This window comes from Microcebus murinus, chromosome 4 (assembly GCF_040939455.1).
Source record: "Microcebus murinus isolate Inina chromosome 4, M.murinus_Inina_mat1.0, whole genome shotgun sequence".
In the NCBI taxonomy this organism is placed as follows: Eukaryota; Metazoa; Chordata; class Mammalia; order Primates; family Cheirogaleidae; genus Microcebus; species Microcebus murinus.
This window is the reverse complement of record NC_134107.1, coordinates 86,137,815-86,154,936: the sequence shown is the minus strand read 5'-3', so window position 1 is coordinate 86,154,936 and position 17,122 is coordinate 86,137,815. Positions and strand designations below refer to the sequence as shown.

The 17,122-nt window shown below is 37.4% G+C and overlaps 1 protein-coding gene across 2 annotated transcripts; it reads left to right on the top strand.

The window, feature by feature from the left end:
* Nucleotides 1-238: 238 nt before the first annotated feature.
* On the top strand, nucleotides 239-14,663 carry MSANTD4 (Myb/SANT DNA binding domain containing 4 with coiled-coils). 2 transcript variants are annotated; one of them, XM_012748757.2, is made up of 3 exons: nucleotides 239-356; nucleotides 11,310-11,931; nucleotides 12,280-14,663. In XM_012748757.2, the coding sequence occupies exons 2-3, from the start codon at nucleotides 11,470-11,472 to the stop codon at nucleotides 12,853-12,855; spliced, it is 1,038 nt and encodes a 345-aa protein (XP_012604211.1). In that variant the 5' UTR covers nucleotides 239-356; nucleotides 11,310-11,469; the 3' UTR covers nucleotides 12,856-14,663. The 2 variants fall into 2 exon arrangements, with proteins under 2 accessions (XP_012604211.1, XP_075858590.1); XM_076002475.1 differs by lacking the exon at nucleotides 239-356 and adding an exon at nucleotides 4,972-8,917.
* The last annotated feature ends 2,459 nt before the right edge of the window (nucleotides 14,664-17,122 follow it).

The window sequence follows — 17,122 nt, the reverse complement described above, 5'->3', positions numbered from 1 at the left end:
CTCGCGCCAAAGACTGGGCGCAGAGCGGGAGGCGAAGCACGAGGGGGCGGAACTCCAGGGCACTAACCCGGAACCGGTTTGGGACTCGATTCCCATTGTGAGCCCAGGCCTGGGGCGGGCTATCAGCCAGAATGGCAATACCCTTTAGGCCAATGGATGAGCCGCAGAAAATGAGCGGCAGCCAAATTACCCAATGGGTGGCTGGAGATGGGCGGGCAAAGTTGGTGGGCGGGGGATCAACGAAGCATATTTTTTTCTAGCCCCTTAGGGGCGGTCTTCCAGAGGTGCCGTTGGGGTCGCAGGTGCGTGGTTCTGAGCCGGAGGAGGCAGCCCGGGAAGCCGTGGTTCCGAGAACGGTGGGTGCCCTCTCAGCGGGGAGGGTCCCGGAGGGGTCAGCGGTAGGCGGCCGCCCTACCGCTGAGGGCTGTGGCCCTGGCTTTGCAGCGTAGCGGGACTACACGCTCGGGGGAAGTACCACGCACAGCTGTCGCCTGACCGGGGGAGCTGGTGTGGGCCCAAGCCGCTGAAACAAGGCTGCAGAAGTTTCTGGGCTCTCAGTCAGGACTTTCATTTAATATTTACAGAGAGAAATCTTCCCGGTTGTCCCGAGTCCTATTAGGCTCCTACCAGGTGCAGCGGCATCGTTGTAGTTGAGTCAGGTGCGCGCCCCTGCTCCAGGGTGGCCTCCAGTCTTCCTTGATTCTTCCCAGGGGCTACTTCTGGATGATCCGTGAGGAGACAGCGGGGAGGAGGTGAAAGGTACTTTGATAACAGGCGACCCTTAAGTAAACTTTAGTTGTTTACCTACTACAAGTTTTAGAGAAGAGCATCCTATTCGGCAGGGACGTGAATCTCATAAGACTATAGGGGAGGGGAAAGCCACACTAACGAAAAGATGTGGATGGGGGTTGAGGGAAGTTTGTGAATTTGTGATGCTTTTCTTCTTGAACTACTTAATGAAATTTACCGTCGAATTTTTTTGACCCGGGATTCACCGTCTGCTTTTTCTCAGACCTCTTACTTGTCTTACCATAAAGTATCTCTAGGAACTTCATTCTAGTGTTAGTTCTTGTAAAAAGTTACCCGGTTATAATATACCATTGGCGGTACATCATCTTCACCGGGACTACTTAAGTGAGCTACATATCATTCCTATTTCCCACCAGTAAAGAATGATTGTGAGATGAGATTTCAGGAAAATGGCTCTTCTGTGTAATTTGGCACACAGAAAGGTCTATAAGTTTTGAGAGGTTGCAACTCTTGAATTCCTTCCTGTAAAGACAGGAAGTACAACCAGTATAAAACAGATAACATTTGGTATCTAAAATGGCATCTTTTCACATTTATTAGGTGTTGTGCCCCCAGCAGCAAAAATAGTGTCTGACACATAGTAGGAGATTAACAGGAATTTTTTGAGGAAATTATTGGGGAATGGATGGCAGAAAACTCAAGCCTCTGCTACATGGGTTCCAAAATATAAAGGAGGGAACAGAAAGGCAAACAGTTCTGGAAATGGCTTTTATCCCTGTAAGCATAGCTACCAAATTTCAACAACTCAAGATGCATCGATGCTACACTTTCTTGCACTTTATCAGAAAACATCCAAATAGTAGTCGAAAGTTTTCACAAAGTTAAGCCAAGACTGGAAATCTAAGGTGCATCTCGATATCAATTTCACTAAAGTTAAAAATGTGTTAAAGTCCATTTTACCAATGAAATAGTTCGTCAGCTTAGCATAGATCAGTTAGGGACAAAGGAAAGCCACTTCGTAAGTTACAGGTATGGAGTTAGGAATTGTTGGGGAAAAATAGGCCATGCAAATAGCAGCAACTGCTGCCAAATTTTAAAAATGTATTGACTCGGATGGTAGGTTAAAAAGGGCTGCTATTTATGCCATGTACCAATAAATTTACAACTATCCAATTACTAAATCAATCTCAGATTCTAAGAGCAGCAGCATCTGATGGCAGATATCTGCATAAACACTTCATATCTGGATATCTGCTTTTGACAACTTAAGTAATTGTTTTATTATATAGTTATATTTTGTTATATTTTATAGCTTATATATTATTATAGTAACAATGCCTCCATTATAAAAGGTAATCTGTTTGAACTTCAAAAATATATAAACTTTCTCAGATATATTTGTCCCTTTCAGTAAATTTTTTAGCAAAGAATATGGTCTTACTTAGCCAGCATTAATGATTTGTAACATTTGACCCCAACCTTCTTTTCTAGGTTTAATTCCTGATACTTCTCCCCGTTATTTCTGCCCCTCATTAGTTTATTTGTTTTATAAGACCCAGATCAAATACTAATTCCTTCTCAAAAACCTCCTTGATCTTGTCAAATATTTCTGCTTCTCCTGAACATCCAGGCTATTTTGTTAGGATTTCTTTGTTGAACTTTTCATATGTTTACATTGTTCATCCAGTAAAGAAATACTTGTCTACTATATCCAGGTATTGTACTAGATACTGGATAATAGCAGACATTTGTGGGCTTAGTGTATCTTAGGCATCCTAAGCTTCTTAATTGGATTATCTCTTTTAATCCTCACAATATTATTAGTCTAATATTATTACCATTTCTAGATGAAGAAACAAGTTTAAGAGGTTAAGTAATTTGCTTGAGATTACAGAACTAGTAAGTGGTGGAACTGGCATACAAACCTAGGTAGTCTGTATTTCACAGCATTTAGTTTACAGACTCCATTACAGTTTTTTCATGTGAATTTTTTTATGCATCTGGGTTTTACAGGTTTTACTAGGTTGTAGATTATTTGATAGCAGGAATAATATATTCATCTTTCATCCCTTATTGCTCCTAACGTAAAATAAGCAATTATTGAACAGCCTGATAGTGGAAGAATATAGCAAGGACATCGGACTTAGATGAATGCGAACAGCGAAGATGTCCTGAAGCAGGAGATGTTTAAACTGAGTGTCTAAGGATGAGTAGACATTGGCTTGACAAAGGACAGATGCCACAGGACTTGGGAAGATGGACTAGAGAAATACCTGTGTGATAGTACGAGGGCAGGGATAGTGACAGTTACAGCTGTGCCGTCCAGTCCAGTAGCCAATAGCCACATGTTACTCTTGAGTACTTGAAGTGCGGGTAGTCCAAATTGAGATGTAAAAATGTAAACTGTAAAATACCCACTGGATTTTGAAGACTTACTATGAAAAAAGAATGTAAAGTATCTCAATAAATATTGATATCGAAGTGATAACATTTTGGATATATGGGGTTAAGTAAAATACTCATTTTTACCAGTTTCTTTTTTTTTAATGTGGCTACTAGAGGACTTAAAATTATTCATAGGGCTCTCATATTTCTATTGAACAGTGCTGATCTAGAATTTAGCAGAATTTTAGAATTACTGCTGCTGTGTTTATGCACCTGCATGTATGCACATGTTTGTTGGAGAGGGTGGGTGGGGAAAGTGGTTTGGGAAAGTAGGAAGGTGACGAATAAGACTGGAAAAGGTAAGTATGAAGGTATAAAGGTAGGGCTTCAGATAGGGTTTATAATAGGAACAGAAAGCAAAGAGTAAACCTACCTCTTAATTGCAATGGAAAGCTTTTGAAAAATTTTAAACAGTACATATTTGTTGAATGAAGCAATGTGTTTTAATTACTCAATTTATTAATGAGTGTTTCTGATTTATACTCCTAATTCAGTCTTAATTCTTTCAAATGATGATATGGGTAGGTGTATAAAGACATTCTACTTAGAAGAAAGTTTGGTTCTCAAGTGAGCAGGCCATTTCTTCTTAAGTCTAAATTGACTTAGCTTGTATTCCTTTGATGTATTTTCAACAAATAGAGGTGTGAGTTGGTCCTTACAACTAGGCATATTCTTCTTGTATCTGGCATAACATCCTATTGGGCATATTTTTCCAAAAATAAACCAGCTTTGTCTACATTTTAAGACTTTTGTGGCAGATAAAGCCTTTAATGATCTCTGAAAGGAATTTGTTAGCTATAGCATTTGTACTCCACTTTGTCTTTTGTACATATTTGTGCAAGTAACACTTGACTCTCTAGCAGGGTGCTTCTTAATCCTGGCTGCAAATGAGGATCACTTGAAGAGCTTTTAAACTCCCATTGCCTAGCCCTATTCCAAAGGTTGTTTTAATTGTTCAAAGATAAGGACTGGTTATAACTATTTTTTCAAAGCTCCATAGGTGATTTTTAAAAATCCTCATGTGCTGTAAACTTGCATGGTCTGATATCTTAGCTACTAGGCACATTGCTATTAAATTCTTGAAATGTGTCTAATACAAAATGAGATGCGCTATAATATTAAAATATACATTGTATTTTAAACTTAGTGGAAAAAACAAGAATGAAAATCTACCATTGATTTTACGTTGATTGCATAATAAAGTGATAATATATTGAATATACAGTATATAAAGTCAAATAAAATATGTTAAAATTAATTTCACCTTTGTTTTGTTTTTATTTTACTGTGACCATAGGAAATTTTAAATTAACGTATGTGGATCACAGATTTCTGTTGGACAGTGCTGTTCTAGTCTAGTTTGCTGCTACTCAAGGTGTGATCCAAGGACCAGCAGCATTAATATCATTTGGGAGTTTGTCAGAAATGCAGAATCCTGGTCCTACCCCACACCTACTGAATTTTAATCTGCATTTTGACAAGATCCTCAAGTGATTCGTATACATGGTACAGTTTGAGAGACACTACTCTAGCAATAGCTTCACCATTTTTTTCAATTTAATAATTTTTCTTATTTCTTCTTTTTCATTGTAGAGGCTGGTAAGTTTTTATATTCATGATCCCAGCTTTGTCTCATTTGTCCATTAGAATCATTTGTCTTCATGTCATTTTCTGTTTTTAATTCTTTCATTTTTTTATAATTTTATCTCTTTATATTTTCAACAGTCAGTGCTTTTTAACTTAAGTTCCATTAACTTATGTGAGTGGAATTGGTATGTATTCATGTAATATATGTAATATGTGTCCATAAATACTTATATGCTAATATAAACATACATGATTTTTCTGGAAAGAATTTCTAAGAAATTGTTAATATTATGTTGGCGGTAGCATTCCACTTCATTTTGTACTTTTATTTAGGTTTTATAAACATGTATATTCTTTTTTAAAAAAACAGATTTGTGAGTTGTGGATTTATGGGGACTTTAAAAAAATGTAGTTTTCTATAATAAAAATCCCTCAAAAGTAGATTTTTAATATAATGTTACCACCTCAAAGTAAAATAAAACAAATGTGCTATATGCTAACAAACAGCCACATGGCTGAAACGGAAATGATTATACACATGATCCTTAGAGCTAGTGATTGGTGGTAGATAGAGTTAATGAGCCTGTTGTAGAACGTAGCATGTTCTGTGACTTGTCAGTGTTCCTAAGTTGATCTGTGAATACATATGCACACATAGACATGCATATTTCCTTTCCCAATTTTGTTGGCTTGGATTAACTATAGCATTTATACAGGGATGATGTGCTGAGATACAGCCATACTCTAGTATGATATATAAATGGCATATATTCCATTATGTGACCTGGTATAGTTTATTTATCCAGTCCCTTGTTGGTGAATATTTGTATTTTTAACATACTTTTTACTTTAAGAATACGATAGTGGTTTTTAAATGGTTCAAAAGGCTGTGTAAATATATGAAACATTCTGCATCTTTTGTAAACAAAATTCATCCTTATCACACTGTAGGCATTTAATCTGATAGGGAATTTGTCGTAACTTTGACTCTGTCCTATTTTTAAGGACATCTAATCTGCCAATTCTGTTTTTTCAAAATGTCTTTGATAATTTGCTTATCATTGGTCAGTACTGCTTAAGTAGAAATAGCCTGTGTTTGCTGAACCTTTTTTCTTCAGAGTTTTGTATAATCTGTTAACTGTTACATTCTCTGTTGTAGTTATAAGGTGGGTAGTTTATCTGATGTCTTTACTTATTCTCATAAACTGCTTCTAGCCTATATTGACTTGGGCTGCCTTTTTCTTATAAGCATATGTACTTTGTGTGCCTATGGAAATTTCAGTTTTACTGGCTTACCTGCCTTGATTTATTTTTTATTTCTCTTTTTATCTTTTTTTCCATCACCTGAACACTTTATTTTAAGTTTAATTTTTACCTATTTGTTAGGCATAATGCCATATATTGAAGATACTGTCTTTGTAGCAGGTGGACTATCATCTCCAAGATCCTCAGAGGTGCAACAGATGGTAAAAGAAGGAAAAAGTCAAGTTTTGACTTTAGTAATTCCTTCAGGCATCCTGCAACATAAAGTACTAAGAAGCAGCATATTGGGGCTGGTTCAGTGATATATAAATTATTTTGAATCAGTTCTTTTTATTGTGGCTTATGAACGTGGTACCTTATGAATATTTTCAGTCTTCCTATAGAGGAAAGCTGAATATTTGCCCACTCTATTGGATAATTGAATTATCTAGGAATGTTAGGCCAGAATGCTAATTAAATTTGATCCTCTAAAATTATAAGCATTCTAGAATGTTCACCAAACTGACTTGGGAACAGATGCTGAAATATTCCATTTTCTTAATTTTATTTATTAGGTTATATTTGATATATGCAGCAATACAATAGTATAGCTGTAGTAGTCTAATAAACTGGCTTCTTGATGGTTTACTAGAACTAAAAAAAAAAAAAAAAATCCTGATTTGTAGCATTTGTCAGTTCTGTAGTATAGTACTGCCATCTTGGCCAATTTTTTAGCTCCCACCAGGACATTGCTCTGACTGTAAAGTGGAAAAAGATGTGCACAATTGACTCTGGAGAGCTCTCCCAGTCAGGCTTCAACACACCCCTAATGTAGCTTGTATGTTATGAAGCTTAATAATAAAGACCTGTGGGCCTACCACTCAACTCAAGAACTGGAACAGTTCTAATTTTGTGACCTTTCTGTTTCCTTTTGTCAAAATTATTTAAAGATTTTGCCTTGGAGGTAATAATAACAAACACTTAATAATGCTTAGTTTGTGCCAGGAACTGTTCTTTGCATTTTAGTAGATCTTTTAATCCTGTAGTATCTCTGTGAAACAATGTTATCATCATTTTACAAATGAAATTGCACATTGGGAGGTTAAGTAAGGCCACAGGACTAGGAAGTGGCAGAGCCAGAATTTAACCCACGCAGTCTGATTCCAGAACCTGCTCATAACCACTACACACACTGCCTGCTTTGATGATATTTTAATTTGTGAAATGCCTTTGCTTATATTCTAGTGGCAAAAGGCTTACATTTATTAGGGCAGTATATCCCTAGGACAATATCAAGAGTGTTGCCACTGATTACCTGTTCCAATTTAGTGGATTTGAATTTTATCATTAAATATCTCTTGAGAAATTTTGAAAGTCTACTAGTGTACTTTAGAAATAATTTGCCTGCAATCTTTTTTTTTTATTTTTGCATTTTTTGCCCTTATTTGTGAGTGTGTGAAAATGACAGTGATTTGAGAATTTATTTTCCGCTGTTTGGGATTTCTAGTTCTCTCTGACCTCCATTTCAGCAGCAAGTGGCAGTTCAGGAGATGGTTGTTCCACATGAGTGATTAGAAACAACAAGATGTCATGCTGGGCATATTTTTAGTGTTGTTATTAGATATATACAAAGTCAGCTGAACAAAGATTACTGGGAGCTTGGAAAGGAAAATGCTTAAAAGTTTACTGCAATGGATGCTTTGTTATTATAGTTTAAAAATAAGGAATTAGCATCCACTTTTCAGTCCAAAAGAGAAAAGGTTCAAACAGTGATAGAAAAGACTTTTTGTCTTTTCTGACAAGTTTCTGATTAAATTTAGCCTTGCTTAATTCCTATATTTTTGCTTCAGTAGAAGATACTATTTTTATTGTGAATTACTAAAGAAATATTTCTCACACTAACAAAAATTTTAAATTGGCAGACATTAAAATATTTGAGAAGAAACCATAGTTGAAAGGTAAACTGAGGCACAATAAAATTTTAGAGTTTATTTGTGCAAACAGTGATTCATCTATTAGGCAACTCCAAACCAGAAGTAGATTGGGGGTCTCTACAGAGGGAATAGAAGGGGAAGGCTTGTACAGGGTTGATGTGAAAGTAAAGCAAATCAAATATTTGGTTGGTTACAGTTTCAAGGTTGCCTTATTTGATCTGTCCTGCTGGAAAGTCTCTAGTTATGTAAGTTGGTTGTTGGCTTCTGATTGGCTAGCCTTAAGTTTCATTTTTTTTTTTAATATAGACATTTATACAAAATAAGACCAAATTAAGTTTTGCTTATGTTTGCAAATCAAGCAAGGTCAATAAGGTCACTTTTGGGGCCTAACAGGCTTTGTCTGCTCAGGGATTCTTCATACCTTGTGTCCATTTAAAATTTACTTTAATAGGTGATAGAAGAAACATAACTGGTTGAAGTTATGTTTGAGTTATGAGGACGTTTTCTGCCTATATATACAGAATTTTATCTGAACTGTCAACATACATAAGAATCTACTCCTTTTGAAAATCTTTTACTGAATTGCGTCTCAAAACTTAGCAACATGTTTCTAACATTTAGCTATCACAAGCTGCTAATAAAGTCAAAGTAGATGAGACATGAAGACAACTGGATATAAGTCTTATCATTTAGCTATGTTGTGTGCAAATTAACCTCTCTGGATCTTGTTTTATGAATAGAAAGGCTGGCTTCTCCCATAAAATGCTGTGGAGGGGCTTCAATGACAAGACCTGGAACTTAATAGATATTTGGTATTTTTTCTTCCTATTGACAGGAAAAGTTTATGGTCATACAATGATAGAGCTGGAAGGGACCATAGCAATCTCGTTCCATATTCTCATTTTGTAAAGTCAGCTGTGAGTGAGTGAGTGAATTTGAAGTCAGACAGCGTGGTCTGGGTAGGTAACTCTTAATTCTTTTGAGTCCTTGTTTCCGTTACATATTTGTAAAATCTCTTCCAAGTAAAAGAGACCTCTCTCCCACTTTTCCCCTCAGTTGAAAAGCACTATGTGATACGCTATGCAAGGCACTTGGACCTTTTCGGAAGATGACCTCATTTTATGCCTTTAGGAGAATATTGAGTCCCTGATTTACTCAACATGTGTTTCAGCTTCCTAATATACTTTCCCATAGTGGAAAGGCTAGATAGCAGAGCCACCGCAGTGAGGATTTTAGATTCCACCAGTCAGATGCATTTATAAAATGTTAGCCTTGAAATCAAGGTGGGTGAAAGACTTAAGTGTGCGAAGCATCTGTTTTACTGGTGTGGGTGTAGCACAGAGGTTCTCAAACTTTAGCTGCATTAGAATCATCTGGAAGGCTTATTGTAACAAAGATTGTTAGGTCCCAGCCCTAGAGTTTCTGTTTTTTTTTTTTTTTTTTTTTTTTGAGACAGAGTCTCACTCTGTTGCCTGGACTAGAGTGCTGTGGCATCAGCCTAGCTCACAGCAACTACAAACTCAAAGGTTTAAGCAATCCTTGTGCCTCAGACTCCTGAGTAGCTGGGAATACAGGCATGTGCCACCATGCCTGGCTAATTTTTTTCTCTATATTATTTTAGTTGTCTGGCTAATTTCTTTCTACTTTTAGTAGAGACAGGGGTCTTGCTCTTGCTCAGGCCGGTTTCGAACTCTTGACCTCAAGCGATCCTGCTGCCTCGGCCTCCCAAGTTCTAGGATTACAGGCATGAGCCACTACTACGCCTGGCCTGCCCTAGAGTTTCTGATTCAATTGGTCTGAGGTGTAGCCTGAAGAGTTTACCTTTCTAACAAGTTTCAGGTACACACACTCTTGGATCATCCAACAACCTGAGAATTGTCTGGAATTGGAGAAATATTCTGTCTTGCATCCAAAAGAAATAAAGAAATGCTTACAAGAGGATCTTTCCTATTCAGAATTTATATTAAAATATTGCCACATGAATATTTGTAAATTTATTTCATGGAATCTCCAAGTGTAGTTACTTGCCTATATTATGATCTTCAACTCTACAGTTAAAGTGGCCCAGAAAAGTACCAAGTACTACTGAGAGATTCTCCAAAGAAAGGCAAAGAATTAAAAGCATTGATTAGAAACAAATACACCAATAGCCTGGGGTTTTTTTGGTTTTTTTTGTTTTGGAGGGGGGTGTTAGAGGTTTTTATTTAAGTGATTTGAGGGAAAGTGAACATTGAGGGACAGAATTACAATGGCAAACCATGAAATGTGTGCTAGTGTTCAAAAGTTTTAGGAATTAAAAATACGTTTTTGTTTTAATTGGTTTTCTTTTGCTTTTACTGATTAATTAGGTGGGGTGGCTGGGGAAAAAAAATCCCTGTGTTTTTTTGTTGTTGTTGTTAATATTACTCTTTTTGTTTTAGCCCTATAGTATTTTCATTGTTTCAGAAAATTTTATTCCAAGTTTAGAGTTTCTTTATTGGTTTAACCTCACAATAAGTTTTAATTTGTGAAGTAGTAAAATAGAGATAGTTGTCATTTCTTCAATCAGATTACGTTGTCTCAAATTAGTTTCTGGGTTTTGTTGATTTTGCAGCTCAGCCTTTCATTTTTCTTTTAAAATTATTCTACAGTGTCTACATTTATTTTTTCTTTTCAGTATTTCAAACTAATGATCATTTTGGCAAATCCACTCATGCATTCATTCAAAGTCTATTTATGGTGTGCCTGCCATGTGCCAGAAACTGCTAGGCTCTGGGAAAATGATGGTGGGCGGAAACATCTCTGCTTTCATGAAACTTGTAGTAAAGTGGAGGGGAGAGAGAGAGGCTCTGAGCTATGTGTCAGTACAAGTATAAAATTTGGACTAGGGAAAGTACTGTAGACTTTATGCTACAGTAATTTGACTTGTTAGGAAAAGCTTCACTGAGAAACAGATGCTTAGTCTGCAAGCTGAAGGATGAGGAGGAATTACATAAGTTAAGAAAAGAGCAATCCATTTTTGAGGTAGAGGGTACAGTATGGATGAAGGCCCTGAACAGGGAAAGAGCATGACAGGAATAGATGAATGAAAGAAAGCTAGTGTGGTTGACAGAAAGAGGGTGGGTGAATTAGTAGGAGAAGGAGCTGGAGAAGTAGGAAATGGGTCAAGAGTGAACTGGCAACTGGTGAGGAGCCGTTGCAGCAACCTGGGTGAGAGAAGATGGTAACTTGGGACTGTGGTGGTGCTGGCCAAGAGAACTAGACAATTTTGAGCCATATAGAGGGTGGTTTTTACTTTTTAAAATTATATAGCTTATTAGGTTGAAGTATGTTACAGAAGTTGCAGATTGATTGTACTTTTTTCCCCTTTAGGAATTCTCCAGCCTGCCTCTGCTACTAGATGAACGGAAAACTCAGTGTGATTTGAACTAGTGTCAACAAGGAATTGTCCTTGGTTTTTGTGCTTTGCAGCATTCCTCAAATTCCTTTCACATCTTCCCTTGCTATAAGAACTGCATTTAAGTTAAAAAAAATGAAGCAGCTGAAAAGAAAAAGGAAAAGCAATTTTAGCGTTCAAGAGACTCAGACCCTTTTGAAAGAAATTACGAAAAGGAAAGAAGTCATTTTTTCCAAGCAGCTCAACACGACAATTAACGTGATGAAACGAATGGCTTGGGAGGAGATTGCACAGTGTGTGAATGCCGTTGGAGAAGGAGAGCAGAGAACGGGGACGGAAGTGAAAAGAAGGTACCTTGACTGGAGAGCACTTATGAAGAGGAAGAGGATGAAGGCCAACATTAAGTTAGTTGGTTCCGGATTTCCCCTTCCCTCCTCTGATTTAGATGACTCTCTCACTGAAGAGATAGATGAAAAGATAGGGTTCCGAAATGAAGCAAATTTTGACTGGCAAAATGTGGCAGATTTCCGGGATGCAGGTGGATCCTTAACCGAAGTCAAGGTGGAAGAGGAAGAAAGGGATCCCCAGAGTCCTGAAGTAAGTATAAGCCTATGTACCCTCTTTTTGTCTTTTTCAATTCTGGTGTGGGAGTTTATAGTTCAGGAATGGTTAAGAAGTTCCCAGATTTTCAAGTTCACTTAAAGATAGTACATAACAAGTTCATTTGTTTTCTCTTTACATCAATAATACCTTTCTTCCCACCTAAACATAACTTCAACTGTGTATATTGGTAACATCAGGTAATTCAATGTAGATGATTTTCAAAATTCAAATTAAATGGTTTTGAATACTCAACACAGAAATCTTTTAAGAAGAAATATTTAGATAAATTGGCAATGACCAAGTAGAAGTAAATACTAAAAATGCTTTTCTCTTTTCTCTTAGTTTGAGATTGAGGAGGAGGAAGAAATGTTGTCATCAGTCATACCAGATTCCAGGAGGGAAAGTGAACTTCCTGATTTCCCCCACATTGATGAGTTTTTTACTCTTAACTCAACACCATCTAGATCTGCTTACGATGAGCCCCATTTGCTTGTCAACATAGAGAAACAGAAACTAGAGTTGGAAAAACGACGCCTGGATATTGAGGCTGAAAGACTGCAGGTAGAAAAGGAGCGGCTGCAGATTGAGAAGGAGAGGCTGCGGCATTTAGACATGGAGCATGAGCGGCTTCAGCTGGAGAAGGAGCGGCTGCAGATTGAGAGAGAGAAGCTGAGGTTACAGATAGTGAATTCAGAGAAACCGTCTTTAGAAAACGAACTTGGTCAAGGAGAAAAGTCCATGCTTCAACCACAGGACATAGAAACAGAGAAGTTAAAACTTGAGCGAGAACGCTTGCAACTGGAAAAAGATAGGCTGCAGTTTTTGAAGTTTGAATCTGAGAAGCTGCAGATTGAAAAGGAACGCTTACAAGTAGAGAAAGAAAGACTTCGAATTCAGAAGGAAGGACACTTGCAGTGATTTTTCTAGGCCTCCCATTTGGCAAATATTTGTAAACTGTAGGTTTTTCTTACACCAGGTGATATAAGTATGGTTGCTGGCTTAGCTGTGGTTTTTATTTTCTTGTCTAATATCAGTGTTTTCAATAAGAAAAAGTTATATGTGGGTAGCTGTATGCTTAAGTAGCATATGACATAAAAACTCTGTGCCCTAGCATAAACAGTATAGCAGGAACTTGTGCTGGACTCTTTATATTGGTAATATTACATAGAGTCTTGTATAGTCTGTGCACCCAGGGTTTACAATTACGCCTATATAAAATTCTAGCCCAGAGGTTCTCAACCAGGAGTGATTTTGGCCTCCAGAAGACATTTGACAATGTCGGGAGACATTTTTCATTGTCAAAGGTGGGGTTAGGGGACAGGTTGCTACTATCATTTAGTGTGTAAAGGCCGGGGATGCTGCTAAATATCCTTCGATGCACAGGGCACCCCCCCACACACACATAGTAAAGCATTATCCAACCCAAAATGTCTCATTAGTGCTGAAGTTGAGGAAACCGATCCTAGTCTAACTTTGCACCTCTATAGCTGTGTTTTATAGTTTTAGAATATTAAAACCTCAGATATTTATGTGGGTAGGTAGGTACTTAAATGGCCAAAAATTTTAACTATTAAATGTTACTATGTAGTATATTGAATATAGGAAGTGATGAGATTATAGATATTTTATTCCCATCTTTTCATCTATAAATAGCCTTCTGAGATTCAGAAAACAATACAGGGAACATCAGAGAGTTTCTAAAATGGGTCATTCATCTAGCTATTGATGCTTTAGAAGCAGGACACAGATTTTGAAGCTTTAGTTCCTTTTGTTTGAATCATCGTCTTAGTTTGGATATAAAAATTGTCATTTCAACTATGTCTTGAAATCTTATGTTAGTGAATGGTTGAAGCTAGTAAAAATGATACCAGTATAAAAATGGTACCAGTAGTCTATGAGGTTGAACCCAGTGAGCAGTTGTTTGACTTTTAAAATAAATAATAGCAGCTATTTGGGGGTAGGGGGTAGGGGAGAGTGTTCTCTGTATCAAATAATAATTATGATGTTGAAACAAAGATAGTAGCTATGTGTTATGGAGTGGGGGAAGAAGCACTGATCACATGCTGTCTGACTGATTCTGTAGGATAATTCTTGAGAATAGAATCTATTATTCCTGGATCTGAAGCTCAGAAGTCACATAATGAGTAAATGGCTGATCTCCTCTCCCTGAGGAACAAAGTATGTATCTTTAGTCTCTCTGGTATTTATTCTGAGCCCAAAGGTTTGCTTAACCTAGTTTTTTTTCAGTTCCCTGAAGGTGCTTTTTCCACGATCCGAGTGATTCTGATGCACACTCAAGTTGAGAATCACTGCACAGGATCACTTTGTTTTCTGATTTCCAGGGCTAATATGTAGCTTTAATACATCTCTTCTGTTGACAGATACTACCTTGATTCTGCATTTGTTCCTTGTTAATTTAAGAATGGCTTGAAACTGTATGTTGACATTGAGTATGGGTATGCAAGGAAAAAAATATACTTCTGCGTACTTACCCTGACTAAAATAGTGTTATTTTTCTACATCTGAAATAAATGCTTCTACCTTAGAAATAAACTTGCCTATACTGTCTGAAAATTTGTCATTTCAGGTGATGCTTGGTACTCTACGGGTAGAAATTATCTAGCTTGGGAGAGACCCCTGTCATTGTCAGTGAAGACAGGGGCCTAACATTTGTACTAGGTCTTGAGCTATGTGTGTTACATATGTTATTTTATTTGCTCCTCAAAACAGCCCTTGAACTAAGTCATGTTATCTCCATCTTTATAAGAAAGGAAACAGTGCCTCATTGATTTAATTAACTTACATACCTAAAAAATTCTATACCAATAGTGACCTAAGATTTTAGTAGAAGAGCTCTAAGGAGTAGGAAGTTTGTAGGTGTAGTTACAAATATTGTAGCTTTGCCATATGCTACTTGTGAAAGTCATTTAACTTGCCCTTCAACTTGATTTCCTCATTTATAAAATGGGCATAGTGATACCTACTCTACCTAAGTGCCATCATTTTTTTCTTAAAAGAAAATGGTATGTGTTGTCAACGGAAAAAAGCCAAACTCCGTAAAATAATTTTAAAGAGATTTATTCTGAGCCAAATTTGAGGACCATGACCCGGAGCCACTGCCAAGAGGCCTTGGGCAAGCGGACTCACCGTGGCTGGGTTACAGTTCAGTTTTATACATTTTCAGAGAGACAGGGGTTACAGGCAAAGTCACAAATCAATACATGAGAGGCACACATTGGTTTGGCCCAAAAAGGTGGGTCATCTCAAAGCGGGGGGGCTTACAGGTTATAGGTGGGTTTAAAGATTCTTTGGCTGGCAATTGGCTGAGAGAGTTAGACTTTATCTAGAAGACCAGAAAGGATATGCTTACTTTAAGATAAGGATATGAGCACTCTGGGAGGTCCAGACAGGAGGACATTTTAAATTTACAATAGGTGCCTGCTAGGATGCTTGAGTTAAGATATTTTAAATTTATGATAGGCATCTGCTAGGATGCTTGAGTTAAGACAGGGGCTTCCTATCTTTTAGGTGATGTTAATGCCATACCAGAATCAGGTCAGGAAGTAAACCACTGCTTCGTTTGGTTAATAAAAGCTGCTTAGTGGGAATTTACCGTTTGTCAGCCTAACCCTGCTGGCCTCCTTAGGAAGGAGTTTTTAGCAAAAAAATTAGAGTTCAGTCCTCAGTGTAAAGTATATAAACTATAAAATGCTTCTTAAATGAAAGATATTAGTGTTGGATTTCAGAGCAGTAGATTTTAATTTCTTAGGGAAAGCATGAGCATAGCCAATAATTAATTTTGGGTAGAGCACTCCTAAGTTTCTGGAGGTGAGAAAAAAGAGAAGCATAATATCTTCCAGGGCTTTGGTTGAAGAGCCTTGGGTTTCTTAATCCTGCCCGGGGTGCAAGTGGCTTAGGTTGATTCACTCCAGTAGAAAACAATGTTGCTGCATTTTTAAGGTGGTAGGCACACTCAGAATGAGTCATATCTGTTAGCCATCGCTGTATTACAAACAAATCCCAAATTTGGCGGCTGGAAACACCAACCATTTATTTTGCTCATGATTTTAGAGAAAATTAGGCTGAACTTAGCAGAATGATCTTGGCTGGGTTCTCATGGTCAATGTCAGGTTGGCTGGGTGGTTCTGCTTCTGTGATTAGCCCTGATATTTGTTGAGGGAGGTGGGTGGTGGGGTTGAACTCTCCCTGTGGTGTTTGATCCTCTAGCCAGGCTAGTGTAGGCTTGTTCTAATAGGGATGGCAAGAGTCAAGGATAGAAAGCACAGGTGTCCAAGGTGTCTTGAGGCTTAGTCTCAGAACTAGCACCTCATCACATTTCTGGCATACTGCATTAGCCAAAACTAATCACAGGGCCAGACCAGACTCAAGGGGTGAGGAATAGAGTCTACCTGCTGATAGGAGGAGCTGTGAGGTTGTTTTGTAAAAGATAGGGATATAGAGAGGGGTGAGGAATTGTGGCCATGTTTGCAACCAATCTACCACACCTCCCTCTGGTTTGCCTGGGATACTCCTGATTATACCAGTAGTTCTGGTATCCTATCTGATTTAGCATTTGTCCTAGACAAAAATGCCCTGATAAGGAATTTAAATTATATAGTCACCCTCATAAAGAACATCTCTTCCCATCCCTTTTGTAAAGATGCTGATTTCGAACAAGTAAGGGACCATAAATTTGCAGGAAAGAAATGTGGTCTCTAGGGCTTTTTCTTCTAAATTAAACACTTTAGTCTTTGTAATTGGAGAGAATTCCTGCTTCACTTCTTTCCTTTTCTGCCTAATTTGTCCATTTTCTATTACTTTGCTGCTTCTGTTCATTTTTCTACCTTTCATGCTTTGTCACCTCTATCCTGTCTATAAAAGCAGAACATAGTGCTTCTAGAATATTTTATTTTGAGTTAATAACTACCTTATCTTATCCCTTTGTGCTTAACTTTTTTTTTTTTTATTTTGAACCCAGAATGATTTTTACTGTGCTGTTCTCCATTTGCTTTAACGGCATACTTTCTGAAAAGTAAATTTAATTTTTAAAACATTTTTAATTTGTCAGAACCTTCTAGTCACTATCCTCAGATGTAAAGTTATAAAGTTCTAAAGCTCCCCTATACTAGTAGACTGTTTCCTATTTCCACCTCTTCTTTCTGACATGTGCAGATCCTTTACTTCC